Raw genomic sequence first — 21,986 nt, 5'->3', positions numbered from 1 at the left:
ATTCATGCTTCCATTAAAATTCCAGCTGCTTATATTACAAAATAATTTCAAAGGTGGTTTCTTTTATCTCAGATGTAAGGATGCACCAGGAATAACCCAGAGCAGTAAGTCAGTTAGAAACCATGCGGCAGAAAGTAACAGAATATTATGTTCTCTCTAAATTTAGCTGTGGAAATATTTTAGCAAGTTGATATCAGGGTTTACAACCTCTACATCTGATGTTTCTTTTCAGGATTATCTTTTAGCATTTTAAGTTATGATTCTTTGGGGCTGGAGACACGGCTCAGCAGGTAAAGCCCCTTGCCACTAAGTCTGACAACCACAGTTCAATTCCTGGGACCCACATGGTAGATGCTTACTACACTACAATTGGTCCTTTGTCTTCTGTATGTGCATCAGGGCACACACACACACACACACACACACACACACACACACACACACACTGTTAAAAGAAAGATGCCATTCATTGTGCTTGCTCAGCATGCAACAGGACTTGGGTTCAAGCTCCAAAACAAAATGATTGCTTGGAAAGTGTAGCTAGGCAGAAACAGCAGAGGATTGCATGCCTGGAATGCTTCACAGGGTAGGGCATAGTGTGATGTGCTATGGGGTTAGGATGATGCTTTCCCCACCCTCAACTATTCGAAGCTGACTGGAAAACATGAAAAACAGCAGCAGCAACAACAAAATTCTTCTTTTATTAACAGCCATTGTATAGTGTGGGCTGGTAAGAAGGTCTGAGTGATATTCCATGATACTAGAAACCTCCATGCTTAAGTTTCATTGCTCTTTATCAATTTGCTATTTCAACTGCACTGTTCTGTTTTATCTGGTTTAAAACGATGGTCTACGCTTTCAGAAATTCTCATTTTTCTTTCTTTCCCATCACTATTTAGTAACGTCATATTGTCAGCCTTTCTTGCCATTCTGCTATCCCCGCCAGTGGGATTCTTGAGTAATATTGGGGTAGGCCATTTTTCAGATTACAGATTCTATGTCTGAAATCTGGCAAAATTGCTAGATTTTTTTTACATCTGCTTTAAAAAATATTTTCTTGAACATTTTTATTATGCATATGGGTGTTTTGCCTGCATGTATGTCTGTCTGTACACCACATTCACACAATGCCTATGGAGGCTAGACTAAGCATTGGATTCCCTGGAACTAGATTTACACATGGTTGTGAAACACTATGTGGGTGCTGGAACTTGAACTCAAGTCTTCTGGTATAGTAGTCAGTGCTCATAACTGTTGAGCCTTTTCTCCAGCTCCAACACCTGCTGTTTTTCTGTGTGGTGGGGGTATATCCACTTTTTCTTCGTTTTGAGATACTTTTATGCACACCTAACAAAAGGTTGTCAAATACTTCAATAAGGAAGGATGTACTTTGGCTCACAGCTGGAGGGTAGAGAACATCATGGCAGAGAGGACTTTGTGGCTGGAGTATGAGACAGCCAGAAACATTTAGTCAGTGCTCAGGCTGCTTTCCCTTTTACTCCGCACATGGTACTGCTCACTTTCAGCTTAGGTGTTTCCTCAGTTAAACCTTTCTGCAATCACCCTCACTAACACACCCAGAGCTGTTTCCATGGTGATTCTAAATCCAATCAAGTTGAATTTAATAAAGTATCTGAGTTAATCCACTGCACTAATAGTGTCTGATAACTATTACTATAACTTCTTTTTTGAGACAGGGTGTTGCTGTGTAGATCAGGCTAGCTTCAGTCTCACAGACATCTGCTATTCTCTGCCTTTTGAGTGCTAGGATTAAAGGCACTGCCACTCCTGCTTACTATAAGTACACACACACACACACACACACACACACACACTAATATATGTATCCATATACCTATATATACACATTTATATGTGTGTACATATACACATAAGTATATATTATATTACTATAATAAATATTAGTGTTTTGAAACCAAATCGTATGATATAGGGCTTTTTATTATTATTATTTTTATTGTTTTTTTTGAGTCAGGGTCTTACTATGTAGTCTTGGCTGGCCTTGAACTCATAAGGTTCTGCCTGTCTCAGCCTCCCTAGTACCATGAAGGAGTTAATCTTTTAAAAAGATTTATTTTTTGGTAAATGAGTGATTTGTCTGTAGTGTGTCTATGTATCACATGAGCTACCATATGGACCTCTGCAAGAGTAGCCATGCTCTTAGCTGCGGAGCTATCTCTCCAGACTTTAAAAGAATATAGGGAATAACTTTTAGGAATTCCAAGAATTAGTGAAAAATCATTTTTTTTTTTGTCCTGGCTTTTTCCATCCATCTTCAATGAAACTGTGTAGAAAACTTAAAATCAAGGTGCTTTGATAGGCGTTTCAGTTCTCTCTCCAGCCCAAGTTTCTTGAAATGAAGGGAGATCATTGATAGTACAGAATTAAAACTCTCAAATGTAGTATCTAGATTTACAAAGCAACTACAAGAGGGGCCACTGCATGAACAAAATTTACTAAATTATTTCAAATAGTAAATTGCCCTACACCTGCTTGTTTCAACCAATAAAAGTTAAGTTTCCAGATCATACATTGTAACAAAGGTGGAGCTTCTGTGGTGAGCCCAGCACTGGGGAGGCTGAGGTAGGAAGTATGGAGTTCGAGAGCTCGCCATACTGGGGATCCTAGTTTCAGCCACCCCCACTTCCCGCCACCAGAGAGGACTAAGAAAAAAAAGTCCATCTTTTCTCTCATTATGTTTCCATTCTAATATTTCTTTCTTCATCCATTGCTTTCTGCGTCATTAAGCTCCTTTTAAACCTAAAACCATCGGTGTACAAGACCCCAACCAAGTCCTTAGCTATTTTTGTCCTAATAGGAAAGGGATAAGATGGGTTTAATTTGAGCAGTTTCCACGAAGCACGTCTAACTCCCTTCTAAAGGAGACTTTCCTAACGCGGTTAGTCTTCATTGAAAAAAGTCAGGAAAGCCCGGGTCAGCAATTCTGAGGATTGTCCATTTGTGACTCACACAAAGTCTTCCCTACAGTTTGGAGTCCCTGAAAACTCTACTTTCAATGAGCCGGGAAAATAAAACTCATCTGTAAAGCGGGTGAGGAGCAAGTTAATGAAAATCGTTAGCTGGGCACAGAATTCAACGGCAGAGGGCACAATACATACTGGCTAGGGCCAGAGGCTGGCGGTGAGGGTGGGCAGAACCTGACGATCGCTGGGTCTTGTAGTTTACTATTGGTCTCTCTTGCAACCTCTCCCAGGAGGTAAACTACAACCCCCACAGTGCACTGCTTGCCCCTCTCTCCACCTCGCCTCGGGTCGCAGAGAAACCTCCTGGGAAACAGCCCCGTTCCGCCCCCGTACGCACGCGTCACGTTTGTTTACACTGAGGCCCCGCCCCCAGACTCCCGCTCTCCCCGCTCCGCCCAGAAATGTCGTCATGCTACAATGCATATTCATAAGCAGCTCCGCCCCGCCCGCCTTCCCGCGCTTCATTAATATTCATGAGCCGAGCTTGGGCCGCAGCTCCCGGGCGCTGAGGCTGTCCGGCAGCGGGCGGGGCCTGGCGCTGGGGAGCCCGCGACCGACCCGCGGGGCGGGCGTGTGGGGGGGCGGTGGCGGCGAAGCGAGCGGGCGGGCGGGATGGAACACCGAGGCACCGACGGAATGCTCCGGATCGCCACATAATCCTCTGGAACGGCCGCGCCGAACGCCATCGGCGTCTCCCTCTCCGCGCGCCGCCGCCGCCGCCGCCGTCTCCCACCTTCGCCTCACCTCCTCCTCCGCTGCTGCCGCCTCCGGAGCTGGGGGGGAGACGCGAAGCCCCGCTGCGATGGAGCCCGCCGCCGCAGCCCCGGCCCAGAGACTCGCGGACCCCGCGGGTGAGGACGGAGCCCCGGCGGCGGCGGCGGCCGAGGGCGGCCCGAGTCCGGATCCCGCGCTGAGCGTGGCGGCGGCGAGCGGCGGGAACGGCGGCGCGGCGCGAGAGCAGGCCCCCTGCGAGGCGCCGCCGCCGGGGCCGATGCCCGGCCGCGCGGGAGGCACGGGGCGCAGGCGGCGGCGCGGGGCGCCTCAGCCCGGGGCCGGCGGGGCCGTCCCGGGGCCCGCAGCCGGCGGCGGCGCCAATTCGCTGCTGCTGAGGAGAGGGCGGCTGAAGAGGAATCTGTCGGCCGCCGCCTCGTCGTCCTCGTCGCCTTCCTCGGCCGCCGCCGGCCTCCCGGCCTCCTGCTCGGCCTCGGCGTCGCTGTGCACCCGGAGCCTGGACAGGAAGACGCTGCTCCTGAAGCACCGGCAGCTGCTGCAGCTGCAGCCGTCGGACAGGGACTGGGTGAGGCACCAGCTCCAGCGGGGCTGTGTGCACGTCTTTGACCGCCACATGGCCTCGTCCTACCTGCGCCCAGTGCTCTGCACGCTGGACACTACAGCCGCCGAGGTGGCCGCCCGGCTTCTGCAGCTGGGCCACAAAGGCGGCGGGGTGGTGAAGGTGCTGGGCCAGGGGCTGCCTCCCGCCGCCGCCCCTGCCGGCAGCGAGCAGACCCCGGACGCCGAGCTCCGGAGGGACGTGGAGACACCGCCCTCGAGCAGCACTCCCGGAGCTGTCGGGGGCCCTGCGCGCGCGCCTCCCGCCGACCTGCCGCTTCCCGGGGGCGCCTGGACACGCTGCGCACCCCGCGCCAGCCCCGCGCCCTCGGACTCCAGCCCCGGAGAGCTGTTCGCGGGCCGCCCCGGTTCCCCGCCCCGCGCCCCGCACCCGGCCTCGGACACCGAGAGCTTCAGCCTGAGCCCCAGCGCCGAGAGCGTGTCGGACCGGCTGGACCCCTACAGCAGCGGCGGGGGCTCCTCGTCGTCGGAGGAGCTAGAGGCTGACCCGGCCCTGGGCTCGACCGGGGCTCCTGGGCCGCTGCCCCTCCGCCCTGGCCGCCCCGCGCAGCCTCGACCACCGTCCCCGAAGACCTCGCCTGCACTGCAGCCGGAAGCCCCGAGAGGTGTGGATGGCACAGGCGGGGTGACCGGCCAGTGTCCCCGAGAGGGTAAGGTGGCGGCTGCAGCTCCGGGCGGTCTTCCGTCGACTCCGGGGAGGATCCGGGAGACCGCGCAAAAGACCTCTTCACCGCCTTCCCTGTATGTACAGTTCCACGGAGAGACTACCCGGCGCCTAGAGGCGGACGAGAAGCCATTGCAGATCCAAAATGACTACCTCTTCCAACTGGGATTTGGGGAGCTGTGGAGGGTACAGGAGGAAGGCATGGACTCGGAGATTGGCTGCCTCATCAGATTCTATGCAGGTAAGAAGTTGCCTGCATGTTGATGTGTGGTTTCCGACCCTGGCAGGGATAAATGATTCAAGGGGCCTGGTGAGTCTGTCTGATACCCTTTTCTGGCTTGTTCACATGCGGTCTGTGCAAGTACTCAATTGAGCATTCTTTAAATCTGCAAGTTGTAGTCGAGTGTCCAGGGCTGAGGTTGGAAAACGAGGTGGGTGAGGTGACAAAGTCACCTGGAAGTACAGGAAACAGGTTAACAACGCCCGAGAGGTGCTTCCCTGCAGGCCTTTGCTCTGGTTCGTTGGGTTGCTGGCAGTTTGGGATTTCAGGAAACTACCCGACATGTTAACATGGACAAAGGACAGTGACCAAAGAAAAATGCTCCAGGTGCCTCCCCTATCTTCAGCTGTCCACAGTTTGCTGTTCGCAGACAGTAAATATCGTGTGGGCCGCTGGCAGCGTTGCTGTTGTCAACTGATGCCCTCGTTTGTTCCACTGTCTGCCACGCTTATTTACTCTGTTTCCTCTCTGAGTCCTCTTAGACACCTGATAAGTTGATGTTCTTTGTTTGGAGCGCTGCCTACCCTAGCGCTTGCTTCTTAATTGCTTTAGTTTAGTTTCCTCTCCAAGTTTGAATCTTGCATAAAAAACGAGTCGGCCTGTTTTCTGTCTTAGAGCCGTTATTGTAAGATCTGTGGCAGGACTCGAGACTGGAGTTCATAGTGTTTGTGGTTATTGTCTCTCTGCTAGGACCTGACTCTTCTCTGGCTTTTCAGTACCTGTGCAAGAGATTGTCCCTTCTCTTTGGCCAAGGCTTGGCTGGGACTAAGTCATGGAGTTACATGGTGCTGGGCACTGTATCTGAGCTTTGAAAGCCACTTGCGTTCCTCCTGGTCTTTAGAGTTGCTAGTGGTCAGAACTTTGGTGTAAAGTATTTAACCTAGGAGAATTAAAACTTTAGGTGTTATATTGCAGGTGTATATGAAAGATAACACTAGCAACCCCAGGGCTCCATAGCTGCTCCTCCACTCCTGTGGTGCTTGCAGTTTAGTTTGCTTGAGTTCGTCTTTAATGTCCACATTGAAATATGCAAGACAACATCCCTGGAAGAGGCGTTCCTCTAAGTTTTGTTGAGTTTTTCTGGACTTAAGTGGATATTTTGATTGATAATGTGCCTCATAAAGGAAACCAGATTGTAACACAGTAGCATTTTATTGGAGATAATACCTTAATGCATGATATGCCTTTAATTTTTTTTCCAGGAGAAGTGTAGGGAGCAACAACTGTTTTTTTTTTCTTTCATGGCTCATGTAACTTATGAAATATTTCTTTGCAAAGGCATCGAATAGCAATTACACTGCAAGGGAGAGTTATTTTAGGATGAGAATGATATTCTTTCTTAGTCACATAGAGGGAAAATGGGCATAAAACAAAATACATGCAATGGAAAATATTTGAGCACGCTTTTAGGTATGGAAGCTTTTCTGTCCACTTTGCTCATGAGTGGGTAGGTTGATGAGGATACGTATTTGTGGGAAAGGTTGAGTGCCACAGTTCTGGAGTTCAACTCCTGGATTCTCTTTGGCTGTCTTTTCAGTAGTGTTTAAAAGATCCAGCTATAAGCAGTTTGTTTTTAGTCTTTCATACTCTTCTCGGTTTAAAAGTGATTTGATTTCTGGTTAAATCTTAAATTTCTGGTGGGGTTATTTTAATCTTTTTGTTTTGTTTATGAAAAGTAGTAATTGTTACCTCCTTCTGAACTTACTGCTTTATTCCTATGAGCACAACATAAATAGACGCAGGCATCAGTGTATATGCTCGTAAAAGTAACCAATAAAGTGAGGATGCCCCACACAAATTATTATTCAAAAACACAGCCTGTGAAGCCTGTGTCCATGTGTTCTAGAAGGAAGGTGTCTGGTTGTTGCAAATGCATGTGACTGCTTATTTTGGCATTTAAGCAAAGTCAGACTTGCTTTAAGCCTAAATCAGTGTACTGAACATGTCTGAACCGATATTTGTCATAGAATAAAACTCAGCATCACTAGATGCTATTTCAGCTTTCACAAGGATGTGTGTTACTAACTAAGGGCACTGTGGAAAGGTGGCCCCACAAATCTGAGCATCGTCAGGACATATGGTAAAGGCTTTACCCGAGGCTGAAGAGATTCCTGGAAATTGTTTCTGTGTTCCAGTGGAATATAGGACAGCCAAAAGGAGGATGTTGTGTTTTGATTGTTAGAGCTTTTCTGTAGGGAGAGGATAATTCATGCATGTTTTAAATGGTTTCCTTTAAGCAGGTACTGGAAAATTCTGTATTGATTGGCTTCAGTGATTTTATTTACGTCCTATATTTGAATTGATTGTTGCATGTCTTTTCTGGTGGAGTGAGAGAGCTAGGAGGTTTGAGAGAGACAGCTTGACAGTATTTTCCTATATTTACACTGAGCACACCATCGCTATCTGTGTTCTTATTCTCTCAGACACCTTGTTTCTTACTTTCGCAAAGCTCTTGTCCAGCAGGGGACGTCCAGGCCCGTGAGGGTCACTTCAGTTAAGTTTCAGTATTTATAATCTTCCTCAGGTTGTTTAAGGGCTTTGAAAGCTATTTGCGGTTACTTTGAATGGTTAAATATTTATTTGAGTATGGTAAAATTAAGTGAAGTCAGCACGGGATGAGAAGTGCTATCTAATTGCAGTTACTGAAAACTTAGTTTGAAAATTGTTTCTGCTCCTATCACAAACAAAAGCTTTCTTTGAGTTTTAAAATATGAGGAAATTTAAGGTGTTATCCAACGTTACATTGTTAGTTAATTATGCTAATGTTTAATTTCCTTAAAAAACATATCATAGGTTGTACCTGAAAGGGTAATTTTAAGTTAAAAAAAGAATTCAGGAATTCACTTACCTGACCTTAGTTGTGAATGCCTAGGCATGAGTGAGCTGCTTTGTTTGGGGCTCCCTGGCCTCCATGTGTCCTAAGGCAGTAGTAAACTCGTATTTCCATCTTTCCCATCACCTTTTATTTTAGCTCCAGTAGTCTGCTTAGTTCAAACTGAGTGTAGCAACAGGGAAAGACTGTTGCCAGAGTGGAGAAGACACCCTGCACCTTGTGAATCTGGAACTAGTGTTCACGCGGGCTTGCTTGGGTTGCCTGTTAGTCAGCCTCCTTCCTCTTCTCATATTCCTCTCCTCTCCCTCTTCTAGGAATGCTCAGTCCTGCAGGATTTCCTACACGGAAACCAAGAAGGGTGGGTGGCATCAGCAGTGTGTTGACAACAGGTTCTCAGTGCTATAGAGGAGTGTGGCTTAGACATGTGACTCCAGTGCATACAAGAGTGGCACTTCTGAGTACAAAGGCTTCTAACTTACTTTTTTTTTTTGTGCTTAACACTTGTTATATTCATATATTTATTTTTCATGTGAAGTGTGTGATTTACCTATAAAAACCATACATTGGGTTTTATTGTCTTCAAAAATAATTAAAGGGCTTTCACATAGATGGTCTCAGTTGTCTTTTCAAGAACCATTAGGGAGGAGTCCCTGGTTGGTGTCAGTCTTCTGTTCAGATGGAGATGGCACATTGACGATCTGATTCTTGCTGAGAATTTTCAGCCCCTGGCAGAGTTGAGACCAGGGAGCAAAGATCCTCTGTTTGTAATTTCAACTCACTTTCTATGAATTGGTGCTGAATTTCATTTGCACTTGAGTTTTCACTAAGAGCTTTCAGAAAATATGCTGTTTATTGGTAATGATTTGCTATTGTCGGCTAGTCCTGGGTGCTTCCTAGTAAAATGCAGATGACTATTTTTATCACATGGCCTTTAAAAATGTAAAGAACTGAAATTGACAAGAGCAGTACAGAAAGTATTAAAGTATTCTAAATATTCTGGTTATAAATAGTGATACTTAAAGTTGATAAGACTTATGTAGCGATTAAATTTTTATCCAAGTATTTCTTATTAAATCTTTATTGGGAAGTTATCTAAACAGATAACTTTGAGAGTGGGTTTTATGATCACTTCTTTTAAAGCAATAAAAATACCCATCATTAAAGAGCTTATCTGTCTATTTGAAATTTGAATTACCAATATTCTTACCAGTAAATACCATGTTATTGATACTTTCTTGTACCATTTTATAATTAGAGAGCATTTATTCTCTGAATTTTATTACAGTGTTTTGAAAATGGTGGTGGTTTTGTACTTATAAAAATGATTGTAGAGAGCAGATAGGATAGATCAGTCTGTGGGAAGTCTCAGGTTACACGCTTAAGCTCCTTGCTGACTCAAGATTAATCAGGAGTGCAGACCTAGCCATGTGAGGCTCAGAGGTCAATCCACACTGCCAGGTTTTGGTCAATCCACATTGCCAGCATGAACCAAATAGATTGTCCAGTCAACTGCCTTAAATGGTAATGTAAGATGTATTTGTTACTGTCTTATAAAATTGAATTTAATTTTTCATTTATTAGGAAGGTAACATTCCCTGACATCATATAGGATCCATGCCTTGAATAATCTTGGTGTTTTTGCTTAGCATTTGAATTGAATTTGTGTGGTTTTGTTAAGCAGCTGGTGGAGTGTGTCCTGATTCTTTTGACTTCCATCCTGTTTGGGTCCCCAGGGATGTGTTAAACACACATGCACACAGAGGTATTTCTCCCATGGAGGAGATTTCAGATGTGCCACATGCTATTAATATCTTCTCTTTCACGTGACTGAACTCTGTGGACTTTTAGAGAACAATTTTCCCTTAAACTTTTCCTAGAGTTAATAGCTTGCCTCTTTCAAAGGCATCTCTTACTTCAACTTTGAGATTAATTTAACAAGACATCTGTCAAATGAGGCATCTTACATTTAATGATTCTGTTATGTGTCATATTTCCTGCCGTACAGGCTGCTGGACAGGAGAAGGCTTAATTATAAACTCTGAAAGTCCACTCAGTGGGAAAACTGTTTCTTTAAAAACACCTGGCATTTGTGAAAATTGAGAAAGAGATGTTATCAAAATGTGTGGGAAGAGAAGGCCTCCTTTGGGCCACCTTCCGAACCATCCATCTGCTGGAGCACTGGCACTGGGCTTGGGTCCGGTCTAGTGTCCTTGCATTTCTAAGGCAGATGCCTTGTATTCACCTTTGGTTTTCAGTATAACAAAGAAAATACACCAAACACCTGCTCCGTGGAGTTTAGGTATTTTAGTCTAAGGCTGTTTGCCTGCCTGTTTAGATTGGCAGGCAAATCTTAACATGAAGCCCAGGGTAGAAAATTCTAGTATGCTGAAAACTCAAGGATCAGGAAAGAGTGGATTTGTATAGTAATTTTTGTCATGAATGATAGTGGTTAACAATTAGCTAAGTAGAGCTTAAATGTTTTGGGTGTATTGGTTTTCTTGTAAACATGAGATGTCCTGCAATACTTTTTAGTATATGTTAGGTGGAAACAAAGCATAGTTCTCCTACATACCTGTGTTGTAATGTTTTCTCCTTGTGTTTTATATTGGATGCTGTTTTTATTCATTATAAACATTTAATGATAAAGTTTGGTTGAATGAGGTGTATATCTAGCGGCTCCTGCAATTGCAGTGCTGTGTTAAAACTGGGCACAATTACTGTATTTGGACACAGTATTTATTTTGAGTTTGAAAGCATAAATATTCCAGCAAAAAAGGAAAAAATTTCCAAAATTTTTGGCATAAAGTTTTCTAAATAAAGCTTGGCTAAAGATAAGTTAGTTTCATTTCCAGTATATAAATGCATTCAGTTTAAGATTGAATATAATTTGAAAAAATTTAGTGGTGAACCGTTTCAGTGAGTGAAAATTCCATTTAGAGGTGTAAAGTATAAGTGGCTTTGAATGAGTGCTTTTGTCTGTTCTGTTTCCGAGGTTTGCTTGTTCGCATTTCTTCCGGTTTATGTGCCTAGTGATGAGCACTTGGAGAATGGATCTTTTTATCTTCCTGACTCAGTTAATAGGTCACAACATTTGAGCTTTCTTGTCAAGTACCAGGCATATTTTTAAATGTAGCAACAATAGTCATGATCTTTGATAGTTTTCATTACATATTTAATAATTATTGGGTTTTGTATTCAGTTAACTTCTGAAATATTGGTCCTGATTTTGAGATTTTTTTTTTTTTTTTAATAAACAGATTCAGTTTTGAGCTTTACCGTGAGGACTGTATCTCTTAGGAGAGCTTTCTTTTTCCCCATCCAGGTATTTTGAGGGCGTGGCTAGTGCAGCCTTATTGTTGACACTACATTGCGTGGTTTTTGGGTTCAGCTAATGCTCTGTGTATGTTTTGGGGGACAGGGAGTAAGTAAATTGTTTCTTATCAAGATATAAAACTTTGGGGGTAAAAGCCCCCTCTTGTTTCATAGTCTGCTTGGGAGGAAATGGTACTGTTTTGGAGAATCTAGTTTGTTCTGAGAGTTGGTAAATGCGACATGATTTGGGGCATGAATTTTTTCTCCCTGGTACTGAGGAGGGAATCCAGAACCCTTGATACATATTAGACACCAGTGCTGGGCAGCTCAGCAACATCCTCAGCCTTGTTTTGTGAAGCAAGTTTGCTTTGTAGCCTAGTCTGGCTTTTGAATTTGAGCTCTTTCTGTTCTGCCCTGCTGGGATCGTAGCTGTGAGCTAGCTAACCTACCTGGGTTATTTTAACCTGTGCTGGCTGTGATTTCCTCATCTGTGAAGCAATGAGCTTGGGAAGTCCAGGCTCTCTTCTGACTCTTATCATTCTGAGACTCTATTTGCAAGCCCAATTTCAGATAGATCTTAAAAGTTGTTGTTTGGAGTTCTGTATTATTTCAAAACTGTCAGATCACCTAGAAAGGGCTTACATCTAATATATTAAGGTTTGCACTCAAAGCAGACTGCTGTTTGGATAGGATTCAGACTAAAGATAAACAATGTTCTGTTTATACCCTCCATCATTAATACTTAGCAAAGTAGAATCTGGCATGCTAGAGATGAATTGAAGTTAAGTTCTTTTCTTAAGTGACTCAAAATTCCCTTCACAATCTGGTTTATATAGTTTACTGTAATATTATGTATAGAGGAAACTTGCCAGTTGATTATTTTTTAAGATTTTATGGGTATATGTGCCCCTGAGTGAGTGAGTGAGTGAGTGTGTGTGTGTGTGTGTGTGTGTGTGTGTGCAGGTACCCATGAAAGCCAAAAGAGGGCACCAGACATGCTAGAACTGGTGTTATAGGCAGTTGTGAGCTGCCGAGAGACAATGTGAATGCTGGGAACTGGGTCCCCTGCAAGAGCAACAAGTGCAGTTAACCACAGAGCCGTCTCCATGTCTGGTTGGTTAGTTTTAATTCAAGGTGAGCTTTGTGCCTGTGTGTTAGTACCTACTGACGGCAGAAAGAACACTAAAAGGAAGTGAAAATTCCCACTACATTTATCAGATTATGGAATTCAGGAAACTAGGAGATGGTTTCACACAGCTGTGTTTTACTAGACGAAGAAAGCAAACCCATATTAGATGGTGTAGTTCAGGATCAGTGATAAGTCAGTATCAGAATTAAGAGCACACACTGATTTTGTACTTTTCCCCACATTGTGAACTTATTTTCAGATGTTCTTTATGTTTTAATTATTCAATGTGGAGGTTTAAAAACTGTTCTTTACACATTTCAACATTTCTTTATTATTTGTTTCTTTGTAATCAGTGCCTTTGAGAGGTGGCATATCACTCTGACAGACTGTAAGGGAGAACCTGTAACTGAGACGCGCCAGCTGGCTGCTCACTGCACAGTGGGAAATTAGATTTCATCCTCGATGCTAACTACCATTTGGGAGATTCAAGATAGAATTTATAACAGTTTGCTGAGAAGAGGCTGAGTTTTGGAATATCAATTCTGGCTTGCTTCACCTTTGAAGTTGAAGTAGTTAGAAGAATGGAAATGTTGGAAGAAGAAATTACGCCTTTAATTCCAACACTAGGGAGGTAGAGGCAGGAAGATCTTTGTGAGTTTGAGGCCAGCCTGGTGTACAGAGTGAATTCCAGGACAGCCAAGATAACACAGAGAAACTCTTGTCTTGAAAAAACAAAACAAAAAGATAAAAAAATTAATCAGAAAAAAATTAGAATAGATTTGACAGATTTTTCTCCAAGTATACACGCACCTAAAATATTCTATATTAATTGTAATATTTATTAATGATTTCAATTAAAATATTTTAAAGTTAATTCTGCAGTTTATTATTTCATACCTACGTTAAATTCTACTGAAGTACTTGTTCTTGGTTCTACCTTTCTGTAGTGTGAACAGTTGAAGAAACTTTGTTCAGTGATCTTTGCACTTCGGTTGTATTGAGTTTTGAAGTTTGTATCATGACATATCCCATGTCTATCATCTGTGGTAGCAAAAACATAATTAGTGCGCTCTGGAAACAGATTTCCAGGTATTTCTAGGGGTATGAGAGGTTTTCTGTTAATGTAACTCCTTTTTAATCTTATCATTTCTGTAAACAAAGGTTTTACTTTTCTGTATAGAAGTTAACTTACTGAGTCAATTGATTCCCTAAAGATTTCTGTTCGGTTTTTAGTGTGAGAATAGAAACGTTTTTTCAAAGTGCAGAAGTACAGAAGGGTAAAGTTACAGTGCATCAGGAAGAGTCAGTATGTATCCCAGATGCTGAAGCAAGGAGGGATTTTTCTTGACGGTCTCTTAGAAGGACAGGATGGCTGGCCTGCGGCTGACATTCACATTTAAATACAAGGAATTCTTATGCATAAATACTGCTCTCTAGTTAGCGGACTTCTGTCCTGTACTCATACACATGTGCACATACATGGTTCCCACTGTGATTGTAGGTAGGCGACAGCAGGAGTCATGGTTGTATTTGTGGGTGAAGTGTGTGCATGAGATCTTCTTTGGGAAGAAAAAACCTTAACAAATTGCTATTTGTATTAACTTGAATGTTTTTTTTTTTTCCACATTAGTGGTTTAATATGAGTGCCTGTTTATGTAACTAATCTGCTGTTTTTGGTGGGCGATTTTTTTCTCTTGATTTTTAAATCTCTTTGGGAGGTTCATTTAGGGAAAAGTTTTGTTTCCCAAATCACTAATATTTTCATTATCCATTCCCTTATTGATCTTTTCCTCCGAGTTCCTAGATCTTGTGATCCCAGGATTGAAAACCAGTCTCTCAGATGTTGCTGTAATTTCCGTTATCTGTTGTTTGATTAAAATAGAAAGTAAGGAATTTAAATTGTCCCCAAATTTTTATTGAGTAATTGTCTTCTTCACTTATTGAAAATCCTATTCTGTTCCCCAGAGATTCTTGTTTTTAACTTAATGGGAAATTCAGATTTATGTTATGGAGTGTTTTTGGTCCAGTAACTTTTGAATTTGTTGAGAGAGGAAAACAAAACAAAACAAACTAAGGCTCTTCAGCCAATTTACTACAGCCCTTTCTATGCTTCAATTTCCTGTATGGCCATTACTCTAACAAGATGTATTTCCTGTGTACCTGTGTGTGCCTGACTGAATGTCTGCACTCCATGTGCTGTGCCTGCAGGTGGTTTTGTTGTTGCTGTTGGACAGGAACCCTGGCGGTCCTGGAAGTTTCTATGTAGTCCAGCCCAGACAAACTCACAGAAGTCAGCCTGCCTCTGTTTCCCAAGTGCCACTCTTCTGGATCTCTTAGTATCTCAGAGTGACTATGTTGAGAGCTGGGTTGTAGGTGGGATACAAACACTGTTTGGATTGGTTCTTGTCATTGATATATTAAAGTCACTGTTACATTTTGTCATAGTATTTGGCATCATGCGCATGTGCACATATGGTGGTCAGAGAACAACTTGCAGAAGTCAGGTCTCCCCTTCTCTACTTGCTGGGCCTAAGGCATTTGAAAACATCAGTCCATGTGTACAATGTATCTTGGTCATATTATCCTTCCCTCCCTTCACTTAAAGAAAATTTAAAAACATTCTATGTTTCAAATTTGAACTCTTGGAATAATTTCCTTTGATTAGGCATTAATCTCAGCTTCTTATTTAAATTACAGACAATTCCTCTATTTCTCTTTCTGGAGAAACCTGAATTACCTTCACAGCTGTTGTGAAATATAAGTGGTTTATCTTTGGAATTTAGAAAAAGGAAGGCTAAGAGGCCTTTTGAAATCAGTATGCCCGGCTGCTTTTGGGGCTTTGAGGTTTTCTCTGATTGACCTGGGAAGGAGGTCCATGAATAGTGATCAGGAACTGATCATAATTATTGCTATGTTTTGGTACTAGGGACTGAATCCAGGGCCTGTGTGCTAACTAGGCAATGAATATTGTACTGGAGACGACATCCCTATCCCCTGATGAGTAAACTGCTTGCCTTTCTAGCATGAGGACCCAAGTTAGATCACTAGACTCCTCCGATGCTGGGCGTGGTGGCATGTGAGAAGGACTTGCTGTGCAGGCCAACCAATCAGAGCCACTGTTTGAAAGGAGTCAGGTGGTGGTCTTGATCTTGACACCAGGGTGTCCTTGGCTTTCATGTGTGTTTGCACCTACACACACACACACACACACACACACACACACACACACCCCTATTAAAAAACAGTGTAATGTGAAAGAACTCTGATTGTGATACTGGGACCAGTGTTCTGTTGGAACCTGCTGTACATACACTACCAGAAAGGATGAGGTGGTTTTTAGTGGGGAGCAATGATGTTAAATGTAGGGAATTCAGATTAGAGCATTTGTCATCTTTGGTAAGCAGCCTTTTGTAGATATAAGTTGTGCTGCTGTTGGGCTTTTGGCTTTACAGGATTTTACTTGGTAGAGAACTGGGTTTCTTTTCTGCAGAATTATTTTAGCCAAGTCTTACAGTGTAGCTCATGCTGACCTTGAACCTGCAGCAGTCCCCTGGCCTCAGCCTGCTAGGTGCTGGGATTCCAGTGTATACCACTACAGTTGGTCATGGGCTCTAGTTGTACTGCTGAAATTCCTAGTTACCATTGCTGGGAGGAGACTGCAGGCTTGAATACATTCATGTTTTGAAGGCAAGCCTATTCTCTGAGATACTAAATGAAATAAAACTTTAGTTGGCAGACTGGTCTAAGTTATATGCCAGTGTGTGTGTTTGCTTCTGTTGCTGCGATAAAGACCATGGGTAAAGGGACTCGGGGAGGAAGGGTTGATTTCACCTTACAACCTGCAGTTTTTGTGTAGAGAAATGGGGAGCAGAACTCGGCAGGAATGTGGAGGCAGGAACTGAAGCAGAGGCCAAGGCGGAATGCTATGTCCAGGGGGCCGGGCCCTCCCATATCAAGAAAACACCCAGAAACATGCTCACAGGCCACCGTGATGAAGACAGTTGCTCAACAGAGGCTGCCTTTCTCCAGAGGACTCCAGCCTGTGTCAAGGAGACAGATGCTAGCCAGTACAGTGGAAAAACGCTTCTTTCCCCTACTAACAAACCAGGTTACTTTTATAAGATTAAGTGCAGATTGTTTCAACTGCCTCAGCATTGTTGTATCCTGCTGTATAGTTTAAAGATGTGTATAGTTTATTATTTAGCAAACACATCACAGTTTGAGGCATTGTGTCAAGTTCTTTATGAATATTAACTAATTTAATCCTCACCATAACTCCATAAGGTAGATAATGCTATTGCTCAGTATTGTAGATACACAAACTGGATTTGTACAAAGAGAAGGCAGAGGCAAAATTGGTGTCTCTAATGCCAGAGTTAATTAGTTCACTAGTAAGTGTCCTCTTTGCCGGTTTTAGGAAGGACAGACTTGGAGTCTTTAGCTCACTGACTGTGACCAGCTCTACTTTCACTTCCCACTGTGGAAGGTTGTTGAGGATGGAAAGGGACATAAATGAATGTGCCTAGGAACACAGCGTTACAAACCAGGTACTAAGTAACCACGCATTGCCAAGTCTTTCTTTTTGGCGCGAAGAGCACTGACTGAGAGACTGGAGGACGGTGTTTGACTGTGAGCCTCCCCACTTGATGTGATGCCTGTGCTTTAACTCCCTCAGCTCATTTGTCAGAGCTGGAGAAAAGGTGATTAAAAAAAATCCACCTGAGAGCACTTTGTGAGGTGGAGATTTGAGGGTATATGTGGAAGCGCTTTGTAAACTGTGAGATGTTACATAAACATAGTGCAGTTCTATTATTTTTGGCAATAGTAAATTGCCACAGATGTTAATGAGTGTTAATTAGAGCTCATTAAGGAAGATGAGATATACTGTTGTTTGGCCCTGATGCTCAGTTGCTGGAGGACCACATTCAGTCGGTAGTTACTATTGAATATCCAAGATGTCAAAGGTATTTTTAATCTAGGTGACTGATGAGACCTGCCAACGATGGTTGAAATTCTTGTAGACTTGAGGGCACTTTTTAGGAGCATGGTAACATTGACAATGGAAAGGTAATACTTTTAAAGGAGGCGTGGTTTTCCACGTTACTCTAATATCAGAAAAGGAGGGGTGCATTCTGGGACAGTGAGCCCTTCAGGGGCCAGAAGGAACAATGCTGCCTTAATTCTGGGATCCTGACTTGTTTAGGGCAATTATAGGCTTTGGCTCAAGGTCCAGGCAGACTGTTAGGCTAGCCATTCCAATTTCATCTTTAAACTGACCAAGTGCTCCCCTAGGCACCTAGGCATTTTTGTTTGTTTGAATTATCTGGGGCATGCTTTTATATCATAGTTGGTTAGGGTCTTGGTTCTGGGGAGCATCTATTGACTTCGCTCTTTTAGTTAGATGTGAGTGTGTGCATGTTGAGGCTGCCCTGAAGCCTTGTTGTGGCCCATTTATACTGAAAGGAATTCTCTTCTTTTTTTTTTTTTTTAAAGGCCTGTCGTGTTTTATTTTTATATGGGTTTATGAATTTTTATGGGAAATGCCATGTTTATCTTTTGAAAGAAGACATTTTAATGCCATGTATTGACCACATTAATGTAAAATTTGAATAATAACAAATGGTCATGACCTGGTGCTTTTAAAAAATTAGACTTTTACTGTCTGAAACTTCGTGGACCATATTTTTTCTTTAAACCTTTGTGTTCACTATGAACAGGTACAACTCTTAGGTGTTCACATAAGCAAAACCAACTAACTTACTAGCTTTCCCCTCCTGGCTATAACATCTGCACTACACACATGGTAGGGCATGTATGTATGTACATGTGTGTGTAGGTGTGTATGCCTATATGTTTGCATATAGATGTGTTTGTGAGTATATTTATATGTGTGTAAGTATATGTACATGTGTATGTATATATATGTGTGTGTTTATTTGTATGTATATGTGTGTGCACATTTGTGTATGTGCATTCCACAGCAGATGGAGGACAACTTTTCTGCTCTCATTGGCAAGGTGAAGTCTTTACTAATGAAGTATTATGAATTATCTTACTGGCTCTGTGAAATTTTGCAGTATGTAGTAATGTGAATGACAGCCATGGATGAACTTTATTTTGCTTTTTTCACATTAGCCGTAAAATTCTGACATATATCAAAAAATATTTCCGATCCTGTCTGACAAAAGTAAGTCATGCTTCTAAGTCAAATAAAAATACTGATCAGCATTCAGACTAATTATCTGCCAATATGCACTTCCCACCGACATTAGCACTTATTTGTCCTCTGGAAATGTTTACAGAGACTTTAGCTGACTCATTACCACAGTATCTATACCTGACAGGCTGATTTCATGGAGTCTATTAGCGGACACTTATCAGCGGTGTGACCATAAGAAGACCAGGTACAGGGCTTGTGATTCGAAAGCAGAAGCTCCACGAACCCTTGCTCGCTAGTACAGAACCCTCGTTCTCTAAGTGTATATCTTGGAACTGCTGAAGAGGACAAGGTTGTTCTAAAGACACCACACAAAAGGCCATTTCTGAGAGCAGGGATTGTTGTGTGTGCTCAGGTGCTTATGATCTACCCTGAGGCTGCTGGTAGCTGATAGAGAATTGGAGCTGCCCTTGTTCCTTCTTCCCTCACTACAAACAAAACAAAGTGGTTCCAGGTCCTGGTCTTAAGGAACTGACAGATTAGCCCTACTGGCAACTACCTCCAGATAATACTGGTGGAGAAAGGCATAAGTAGTGTTCATTTATCTTTAAGGTACTTTGATATGCACATTTATACTTAATCCATGCACAGTATATTCTTTCTTACAGCACTTTTTTTTTTTTTTTTAGAGAATAGACCAGCATTGTTTGTAGACAACTGGGTGAGCATGATGATTGAAGTGTAGTATTTGCTCTGGTTTTGCCAGGCTTTAATGTTGTAAATTGAGTGACAGCCTTGGTGACATTGCAGAGGATTTAGAATCTTAGCACTGGAAAAGATCAGAGGGCATCTAGACCATCCCTTGCTCCCTACCCCATTCCTTCTGATAGTGTCTCATTATATAATCCTGGCTGGCCTTGGAACTCTCCATCCTACTGCCTCAATCTCCCTAGTGCTAAATGAATTACTGTCTGCTACCCACTCACCACTAGTCCAGTTTTTTTTACCTCTCAGAGAAATCTGGACTTAGAAAATTCTTGACTGATGGTCATTTAGTGTTCTCCTTGCCTGCAAGCTAATGTGAAAATGTAAGCACTTTATTCCAGGACAACATTTCTGGAGCTTTGTTCCTTGAAATGTGCTGTTTAGACCAACAGCTTCCGGGAGCTTTTTAGAGATGCAGATTCTCATGGCCTCCCTCCAGACTTAACAGGATACTCAGGTGTTTTCAGAACCATAGATTCTGAGAAGTGCAAGTGCTGGATAAATTAGGGGGAGGGATTGATTATGCAAGGTTGAGGTGTGTGACTCAGGAGAGACAGTGGGGCCCAGGATAGAGCAGTTAGATGAGGAAAAGAGACGTAGGGATAGCCTCCTGGGATTCACTTGCTAATCGACTGTCTTGTGGTCTGGGTGATGGAGGGTTGTGGGTCAGTGGATGAAAGTGATAAGTGTGAAGTATCACTCACTTAGTAAGATGTATAGCCGGCATAATGAGCGAGGGTTTGCCGCATGCTCTATTTTACAGAACCATGTTGGAGGACTGACTTTGCTGAGATAGATGGACTGAGCTGGCTGCAGGCACCCCTTCAGCTGGCAGCACTGGTTTACACCAGCGCCAAGTCTCAGTGTAGCGTTGTTGTTTCTGCAGGTTAGTGTATATGTAGACTCAGGACGGTGATAGAAACATTATTTGCTGAATCCTTTTTTAAAATACAAAACAAATGTAAGTACTGGCTATGACTGTGGGACACAAAAGAAGAGGTCTAAGAAGAATGTTTGTATTAAATTCATGAACTTCTCAGGATGTATTATTTTTGAATGGCAATGCTTTCCTGTCTGGTGGGGTGGGGACTTCCATAAGCAATTACTATACAACTTCCTGAAAGTAGAATGCTCTGGAAATGCTTCCTGGAAAGGGCTGGATATGTAAGCTACAAAAGTGTTAGACAGTGTTCTCCAAGTGCAGTGGCCGCAGTCCTATCAGAACAGCTCTAATTCTTGCAAGAGATAGAAGGAGGTGGTGGGCAAGTTCTTGGTTCCTCCTCACCTCCCAGGCCACTTCTGCTGGCACCTCTCGGTTTCACTGTATATAATTCTGCCACAATTTTACATGGCTTCCAGAGGTGCTAGAGTATATTGACTGTGGGAAGTTAACTGAAGGGAGATTCCATCTGTCAACATGCACACTGGGATGAGACCTTTTGAATGCTTTGGGGTTACCTGTTCTTTCTGTAACTCTCCATCCATGCTCTGTAGGTAACCCAGTAAATTTGTTGGTCCCATAAGTTGGGCTTTGGTGGATTGGACTATGGTTTACCAGTGGGCCCCTATAAAGAGGAGGTGGATACTTGTTTTTCCTGGGAAAAAGTTTCTGAAACAAAAAATGTGAATAACAGCCCAGTGTGGGTAAGGAATGATGAGTAACTGGTGAAGGGCTAGACAATGAGATAAACAGTGATAAGAAATGGTATTAAAAAGGAAGATTAGGGTCACCTGATGAATGACCTCATGTGCTAAGTAAGTAAACTAAATTGAAGAGTTACAGGAAGCATTAGCATAAGTGAATTCCATAAATGATTTCTAATGCTCCACTTGAACCAGTCTCCCAGTCTCTAGAAACTTCCTCCAACTCATCCTCCAGCTGGCTGTCAATTAATATCCTAGAATACAAATCTAACCATGTAACTCTTCAATTTAGTTTACTTACTTTGGTTGAGGAGGTGGCAGAGGTTTTGAAGATCTCCTTGTTCAGGAGAGCAGGAAGCAGGGTTGTGTGGGAAAGGGCATGGGGTGGGGTGGGAGAGCTACCTAGCTGGTCCACAAGGAAGGGTGGGTCCAGCCTGTTGGCATTTTGACTTGACTTTGTTTTCTACATAGTTCATGCTCAAGAATCATACAATTGAGTTATACTCCCCCCCAAAAAATCGCTCCATGTTATAGTATGTTATAGTATGTTATAGTATGTTATAGTATGTTATAGTATGTTGGGCCACATTCATACCTATTGTGGCTCTGGGCTGTGGATTGAATGTGTCTGGATGATGTATATATGAAAAACCCATGGATATAGAGGAATTGTTTAAAATATAGAATTGTTGGGTCTTAGTATTTAATTGTATGTGTAATATGTATTTGTGTGTGTGAGGTGGGAAGTTAGAATTTTTTAAAAATTCATTTCTGAATTAATTTGAATATGCTCTCCATTTTGAGAAGTAGAAATACAGTGTCAACAAGCCTGGCTGGGTTTTAGATG

The 21,986-nt window shown here is 43.0% G+C and overlaps 1 protein-coding gene across 1 annotated transcript in view; it reads left to right on the top strand.

Annotated features, from left to right (window-relative positions):
* Positions 1 to 3,570: 3,570 nt before the first annotated feature.
* Phlpp1 (PH domain and leucine rich repeat protein phosphatase 1) overlaps positions 3,571 to 21,986 on the top strand; it is a 208,505-nt gene continuing 190,089 nt past the window's right edge. The window contains exon 1 of the mRNA XM_036203005.1: positions 3,571 to 5,260. Coding sequence (XP_036058898.1) covers positions 3,808 to 5,260 — 1,453 coding nt within the window. The 5' untranslated portion in view covers positions 3,571 to 3,807. The remainder of the gene's footprint in view (positions 5,261 to 21,986) is intronic.

This window comes from Onychomys torridus, chromosome 11 (genome assembly GCF_903995425.1).
Source record: "Onychomys torridus chromosome 11, mOncTor1.1, whole genome shotgun sequence".
Classification (NCBI taxonomy): Eukaryota; Metazoa; Chordata; class Mammalia; order Rodentia; family Cricetidae; genus Onychomys; species Onychomys torridus.
This window is presented reverse-complemented; position numbering and strand designations above follow the sequence as displayed.